The sequence below is a fragment of the Ahaetulla prasina genome, chromosome 8 (genome assembly GCF_028640845.1).
Source record: "Ahaetulla prasina isolate Xishuangbanna chromosome 8, ASM2864084v1, whole genome shotgun sequence".
Lineage (NCBI taxonomy): Eukaryota > Metazoa > Chordata > Lepidosauria > Squamata > Colubridae > Ahaetulla > Ahaetulla prasina.
The window spans coordinates 4,789,674-4,797,773 of NC_080546.1; the positions used below are offsets into that span (position 1 = coordinate 4,789,674).

At 48.0% G+C, this 8,100-nt stretch overlaps 1 protein-coding gene across 6 annotated transcripts in view; it reads left to right on the forward strand.

Annotated features, from left to right (window-relative positions):
* The window catches only part of UBOX5 (U-box domain containing 5), a 29,010-nt gene extending 21,709 nt beyond the window's left edge, over positions 1–7,301 (forward strand). For 4 of the 6 annotated variants that reach the window (XM_058193502.1, XM_058193504.1, XM_058193505.1 and 1 more), the window contains 3 exons: positions 1,610–2,798; positions 3,783–3,950; positions 6,830–7,301. In XM_058193502.1, coding sequence (XP_058049485.1) covers positions 1,610–2,798; positions 3,783–3,950; positions 6,830–7,038 — 1,566 coding nt within the window. In that variant the 3' untranslated portion in view covers positions 7,039–7,301. The remainder of the gene's footprint in view (positions 1–1,609; positions 2,799–3,782; positions 3,951–6,829) is intronic. The other 2 variants (XM_058193507.1, XM_058193508.1) reach the window with 2 other exon arrangements.
* Positions 7,302–8,100: the final 799 nt, after the last annotated feature.

Here is an 8,100-nt window from a genome sequence, read left to right on the forward strand (position 1 = left end):
TAGAATAGCAGTTACAGTATAAAGAAGAAAAGGAAAACATGTAGAAAAAACGAGATATACAGTACAAAAATGATCACCATAGAAGAAAAAAGATATACAAAAATTATCCCCGTGTCACTGAATACTTCGTTGGGTAACCTTTATCATGAATGACGGCCTTACAATGTCTCCCCATGGAGTGAACCAAGTCTTTCAGTTCTGCAGCTGTTATAACGTGAAACCAAGTTTGAATGATGGCTTCTATTCACTGGGTTTTATTGCTGACTAAAGTTTCTTTCGTCGGCTCCATACATTTTCAATTGGATGAAGGTCTGGGCTTCATCCCAGGCCATTCCAGCAGTGGAATAGGATTCTCTTGAAACTTCCACACCCCCCCCCAAAAAAAAATTGGTGTTATTTGCCATCAACCCTCAAAAATCCACTTTTCCCAAAAGGTTTCCACAATTTTGGCCACTACTGTAAGTCAGTGGTGGTTCGCATTCTCTGTTGCTTTATGCATATCCTTTCTCAGAAATGGAAATAAGGGCACCTGCAGAGCGACAGCCGGAAAACACATGGTTTAGAACAGAGGTCTCAAACTCAAAGCCTGCGGGCCAGATGCAGCCCATGATGTGGTTGGATTTAGCCCGCAAGGCCGTCCTGGAAAATGTAAGGAGCTGGCCCTCAAAGAGGATACATGCCAGCAGTTTGGAGAGTGGTGTCAAGCTACCCACGCCCATCCAGCTGGCCATTCCCACCCAGTCGGCCACACCCAGTGAGTGGTGTCATGCTGGCCACGGCCACTCAGTCGGCCATGCCCGGCTGGCCCCTCCGAGGTCAACTACGGTCCTGATGCAGCCCTCAATTTTTTATTTATTTATTTATTTATTTGCATTTATATCCCGCCCTTCTCCTAAGACTCAGGGCGGCTTACACTATGTCAAGCAATAGTCTTCATCCATTTGTATACTATATACAAAGTCAACTTATTGCCCCCCAACAATCTGGGTCCTCATTTTACCTACCTTATAAAGGATGGAAGGCTAAGTCAACCTTGGGCCTGGTGGGACTTGAACCTGCAATATTGCAAGCAATTGCTGTTAATAATAGGCTGCATTAGCCTGTTGCGCCACCAAATTGAATTTGACACCCCTGGTTTAGAACCTAAAACATAGAACTCTAGGGCTCAAAGGGACCTCAGAGGTCTTCGATTCCAACCCCTAGCTCAAGACAGGAGAACCTATTATACCGGTTGTCCTCGACTCACTTCGTTTTAGCGACCGTCCGAAGTTACAACCCGCACTGTAAAAAGTGATTTATGACCATTGCAAGCATCCCCCGCGGTCGCCTGATCAAAATTTAGATGCTCGGCAACTGACCCACGTTTATGACAGTCGCAGCATCCTGGGGTTACGTGATCGATGGGGAAGCCCATTTCATTTAACAGCTGCGTTCCTAACTTAACAACCGCAGTGATTCACTTAACAAGCCTGGCCAGAAAGCTCGTAAAACGGCACAAGACTCCCATCACTTGTCTCGCCGAGCCAGAGAAATTTTGACCTCCGTTGTGGTCGTAAGTCAAGGACTGCCTGTATTCCCCATTACTTACCATTATCATCCTGAATTATAGATTTCCGCCGACGGCTACGAAGTGGAAAACCTCGTCTCCGAAGACCCCGTCAAGAGGCACCGCGGCTTCCGCTGCGAATACTTCATCAAGCCGCCGGTACACGTGACGATTTCCTTCCCCTTCAACGTGGAAATCTGCCGGATTAATATCGATACTTCTTCCGGGTCTTGCCACAACATCACCGGCTTGGATATTTTTACCGCTACCTCATCCAATAAAGCCTGTTGGAACAGCCCCGAGCCTCTCTTCTCCGCTCCGTCCAACCAGCATTCCGCGTTGGACAAAGAGACCTTCACGTTGGTGGGCAAAGCTGTCTTAAAGAATCAAAGCAAAGTGACCTTCGGCCATCGTGGCTTCCGGCCGAGACCTCCCTTTCATCACCAAATAGACCCTCTCCTCTCCTTTTCCGGCTCCGCCTCTTTGGACTTATGGAATAAAGGCCCGACTTCCTTAAACAGCGTCTCGCACCTGAAAATCTGCATCACTCACGTGGCCGGCAGCGGCCTGCCTTCTATCAAGAGAGTCGAGGTCTGGGGCCAACCAGCCAAGTCCTGCTCTCACGAAGTGGTGGATGATGTCCTCCAGGTCGCCACCAAGTCTTTGTTGGACGCCTCGGAAAGTCAACTGCCCGCCCTTCCTCTGCCGATGGAGAGCGACGTCATGCCCTTCGGACACTCCGACAACCAGGAACGGAAGCTGGTTGAGGCTCTCCAGGACATCCCGGAAGAATTCCTGGATCCCATCACCCTGGAGATTATGACTCTGCCCATGTTGCTGCCTTCCGGGAAAGTGATCGACCAAGGAACCCTGGAGAAGTGCAACCGCAGCGAGGCGACTTGGGGCCGGGTGCCCAGCGATCCTTTCACGGGGGTGGCGTTCAGCCCGCATTCGCAACCCCTTCCCCACCCGTCCCTCAAGGCGAGAATCGACCACTTCCTCCTCCAGCATAACATCCCCGGCGTGAATCTGCTGGGCAGGAGCCGGGCCTCAGGGACGGTCGTCGCTTCGTCGCTCGCCATGTCTTCGCTCAAACGGAAAATCGACTTGGTGGATCAAAACCAGGAGGGCGGCTCGGAGTCCGGCCACTTTCCGAGTGTAGACTTTGCCGTGGCATCTAGCTTGGGGTTCCACGCGAAGAGGGTGAAAATGGAGTGGGATTTGAATTCGTCTCAGATGGATTGCTCCACAGGTATCCTGAGCCTTCCGGTTTCTATACTTGCATGGGGGGAACCATTCCACGCAGATGTTTAGCTGAGAATCTGTTTAATATTCTGAATCGCTTTAGCTGTTGCTTTCAGAAGTTTGCAAGTCTTCTGTAAATCGTTTGTTTGTTTGTCTGTCTCCCACCTTTATTATTATTATAAATAATGCAGTGAAAATGTCAAACACACCTTCTTCCTTCTATTTTCCCTACAACAACAACCCTGTGTGGTAGGTTGGGCAGAGAGAGAGGTGGAGGGGGAGTGACTGACCCAAAGTAACTAGCCAGCTTTATGACTATGGAAGGACTAGAATTCACCATCTCCTAGTGATTGGCCCAAAGTCATCCCTTCCTGCCTAAGGCAGGGTTAGAACTCACCGTCACCTGGTGATTGGCTCAAAGTCACCCAGCCGGCTTTCATGCCTAAATCAGGGTTAGAACTCACGTCACCTGGTGATTGGCTCAAAGTCACCCAGCTGGCTTTCATGCCTAAGGCAGGGCTAGAACTCACCGTCACCTGGTGATTGGCTCAAAGTCACCCAGCCGGCTTTCATGCCTAAATCAGGGTTAGAACTCACGTCACCTGGTGATTGGCTCAAAGTCACCCAGCTGGCTTTCATGCCTAAGGCAGGGCTAGAACTCACCGTGACCTGGTGATTGGCTCAAAATCAATTTTGTTGTTATTTGCTGTTTCTCTCCTGATTGTTGTGTACTACTCAGAGTTGCTTTTGGTGAGATAGGCAGATATATATATATATAGATAGATAGATAGATAGATAGATAGATAGATAGATAGATAGATAGATAGATAGATAGATATAGATATATAGATATAGATATAGATATAGATATAGATATAGATATATATTTGATAGACAAATAAGCAAATTTCTGTAGCTTGATTTGCTAGGGAGGGTGGTATTTGATTCTTCCATGAAGCCTCTCCCTAGATCTTTCTCCCTTTCTTCACAGAAGCGTCGACCCATGAACAGAGGCTGTCCGAAAGCTTGGACAGTGCCTTGAACTCCGCACTTAGCACGATGCCGTTCGCCGCGAGTTTGGCTAAAGGCAGCCAACACGGGCACAGCAGCAGCAGCAGCAGCAGCTCCAGTGATTTCTGTGGGGCAGGCGGTGCTCACGGTAAAGCCGGGAAAAAGTTGACCAATGTTGTGACCCAGGCCCCAGTAGATAGTAGGAAACTCAGTCAGTATAAAAACAAACTTTATTCGAACAGCTAAGAATTACTTCATTCTCAGCGTAGTTCAACTAAATTAAAGCAACTTCCTCCCAACACAAATTCCTCAGTCCTATAACCAATCTTGGTCCAATCAGGCAAACTGCAAAGGCCTTTCTTGGCAGAAGTTCAGAAGACACCAATACAAAATATATGCAAGAAGACGAAGCTATCAATGTTGTTTTCCGGCAAAACCCAAATGCCGTTGCTGGTCTTTTATGTCTTATAGGAGAGGCCAATCATCTCTTGGCCTTACTCCTGAGTCGTCCTCTTTGCTTGAGCTGCTCTTGCCTTCTGGCAGCTCTTCTCATGCGTGCAGGCTGCTCCTGTTCCTCTGCCTCACTACTGTCAGCCTCTGGAGGCTCCGGAGTCCGCACATCACTGCCCGATGGCCCTGGCCCCACCTCTGCCTCCGACACAGAGCCCTCATCCGGGCTTTCCCCAGCCTCCAGGACTGGCCCACGCTCTTCCTCAGCCTCATCGCTGTCTGACTCCGTTACTAGCTCCACAGGCTGCTGGTGGACCACAACAGCCAACTCATCCTCCTCTCCCTTCTTTTTGGGGAGTGGTCCCCTGCCCACCAGGCCCCTTGGGATTTTGAATCTCTCACCCAAAAGAGGAAAAAAAAAAAGCTAAGATAATAGCATGTGTTAAGGGTAATCTGGGTTTACAACCAAGGTTGTGGACTGTTGTTTTTTTTTAATTTTTATTTGCACTTATATCCCGCCCTTCTCCGAAGACTCAGGGCGGCTTACACTATGTCAAGCAACAGTCTTCATCCATTTGTATATTATATACAAAGTCAACTTATTGCCCCCAACAATCTGGGTCCTCATTTTACCTACCTTATAAAGGATGGAAGGCTGAGTCAACCTTGGGCCTTGTGGTGCTTGAACCTGTAGTAATTGCAAGCAGCTGCTGTTAATAACAGACTGTCTTACCAGTCTGAGCCACAGAGGCCCTGTTGAGCAGAGTACCATACGCATGAAAACGACTGAGACTGGTTGTATACAATAACAGTCACTTGCAGAGAAACTGGGGTTTATATTCCTTTACTTTTAGGGAAAAGGCAAAGACATAGTCCAAAACAATCCAGGTCATATACATATAAAGCCAGTCAGAGATGTTACAAATATCAAGTCTTATCAACGTAGACTTGCACAACAAACAAGGTCTCCTTTCAGTTCCGCAAAACACAGTTCAATTCACAACAGTCAGTATCTTGAGGAATCGGTAACTAGCCATGATCAAGCAACGATCATAAAGCTCAAATATACAGTTGCAGCATGTCATCAGGTTACAATGCTGTAGCGTCCCTGTAGATTCCCCACAAACCATAATTTAGTAGTCCTTTTATACATTGGCTACAGAGCTCAACAAATCAGGATGTTTGCATGATGTAGCACAGCCTTAAAAGCAATATAATACCTTTCTTTCTGCAAACATACATAATTAATTTATATATTGCCTGGCCAACTGGTTAGGCAAATAACAATTTCCTGACAGCGTGCTTCTCTATACTAGTTGAATTTTTATTTATGTATTTATCAAATTTTGAGATCACCCTTTGCTTTCACAGAGTGACTCGGGATCATGTGCAAATAAAATATGAAAACTTGAAAATGGCCTATACAGTTTTAAAAGGCAAGGTTGGATTAAAATTAATATTTTAAAGTAAATTAAAGTCCCTCCTTAGGCGTGAAAGCTGGCTGGGTGATTTTGGGCCATTCACCAGGAGTCAGTGAGTTCTAGTCGTTCTTTAGACATCAAAGTTTGGCTGGGTGACTTTGGGCCAATCACCAGGCGATGGTGAGTTCTAGGCGCGCCTTAGGCATGAAGGCCGGCTGGGTGACTTTGGGCCAATCACCAGGCGATGGTGAGTTCTAGTCTCATTTTAGGCATGAAAGAAGGTTGGTGACTTTGGACCAATCAACCAGGAAACTGGGAATTCTAGTCCTGCCTTAGGCATCAAAGACAGTTGGATGACTTTGGCCTAGTCCCTCTCAGCCCAACTCACCTCGCAGGAAAACAGAAGGAGGAAGGTGTGTTGGGTATGTTCACCATCTTGAGTCATTTCTAAACATAATGATGTAGGGTTTCCTGCCTGGGCAGGGGGCTGGATTAGAAGGCCTCCAAGGTCCCTTCCAACTCTGTTGTTGTTGTTATTATTATAAAGGGGGGGAATACATGGGTGGGATTAAGCCGGTTTGGGCAAACCGGATGTTAATTTTAATGTGGTTCACCGAACCGGTAGTTGTAAGGATTGGCTGGCCCCTCCCACCCTGCCCTTCCCTCCGAGGAGTCTCCATGTGGCCCGTTTTGGATGCCAAGTAAGTGCAGGGCCCGTGCGGAGGCTCTGGGGGGGCGAAAAACGGGTCTACCAGAAGTTCTGGAAGTCTAAAAACGGGCCCATTTTTGGCCTCCGGAGGGCCTCCAGAGCCTGGGGGAGGCCACTTTTGCCCTTCTAGAGGCTTGAGGAAAGCCTTTGGAGTCTGGGGAGGGTGAAAACACCCCCCCACCCACCCCCGCCGTGGTGCAGAAGGCTGAGTAGGCCAGGCCCATCCAGCAACCGGGCAGAGAATCTGGTTGCTAAAATTTCTGAATCCCACCCCGGATACAAATAAAATAAACGTCGATCTGATTAGATTACGTCGACGTATTTCTCTAGTCGAGCATAGCTGACTCCACTCCAGCCACCCAAAAGATGACCGTCGAGTTGAGGTTGCGCCTCCAGAGTCACATTTTCACTTTGTGTACTTTTTTTCTTCTTCTTCTTTTTCCGCAGAGCACAACAGGATCATCGGCCCCCAAGGATGTTCTACCTGTTCCCGAGCCTTTTCTTCCTACTTCAAAACCGAGGCCGTGTACCAGCTCCCGTGCCGGCATCTGGTGTGCCGCGCATGCTTGGCTGACCAGCAGAAATCCCTCTCCATCCTCTGTATGAATTGCAAAAGGTTGTTTGCCACCCACGACATTTCGAGGGTCCATTTTTGAGAGGGAGAACGGGGGAACGCGCTCTTTGGGGAGTTGGGAGATGTAGCCCCCGGGCAGACTTCATCGCAGTAGCCAAGAGGCAGGACTGGTTCCTCTCCCCCCTTCCCCCCCCCCACTGCCACCGCTGAGTCGCACAACGACAACAACCCTACACACGCTGTACTAAGATACAAAGGAACTGATGTGGTCGTACCAGCTTAGAAGGACAGTAGCGCTTTAGAGCTGGAGGAATCAAAAGGATAATAAAGCCATATGCTTCTCTATATTTTTTTTCTCTCTGTCTCCGGAAAAAGTTCATTTATACCTAAAACATCACATCTCTGTATAACTTAAGTTCAGTGGAGGGTTTCAGATTTTCTTTTACTACCGGTAGGTGTGGCTTGGTGGGCATGGCAGGGGAAGGATACTGTAAAATCTCCATTCCCACCCCACTCCAGGGGAAGGATACTGCAAAATCCCCATTCCTCCCAATCAGCTGGGACTCGAGAGGCAGAAAATAGATGAGGACGGTGCTAGTCAGAATTTTTACTACCGGTTCTCCGAACTACTCAAAATTTCCGCTCCCGGTTCTCCAGAACTGGTCAGAACCTGCTGAAACCCACCTCTGCTTAAAATTCTGTTCTTTGGCCACGTTTTCAAACTGCTCGTGTTCTCGGTGGCTTCCTCTTCGCAAAAAGGAAGAATTAGCAGCTCGCTTTTCAAAGGATCTGTTCAAATCAGAATGGAGCTGGACGGGACCTTGGAGGTCTTCTAGACTAACCCCAAGCAAGGAGACCCTATACCATTTGAGACGAATGAATGGTTGTCTGGTCTCTTCTTAAAATCCTCCAGCCATGAAGCCCCTACATTTTCTGGTGGCAAGTTGTGCCGCTGGTCAATTGTCCTCATGTTAGGAAATTCCTCCTTAAATCCAGGTTGCTTCTCTCCTTGGTGACTTTCCATCCGTTGTTTCTTGTCTTGCCTTCAGGTGAATAAGTTGAACCCCCCCCCCCCCGCTACTTTATAGCAGCCCCTCGAATACTGGAATACTGCTATCATGTCCCCCCTAGTCCTTTTCTCTAG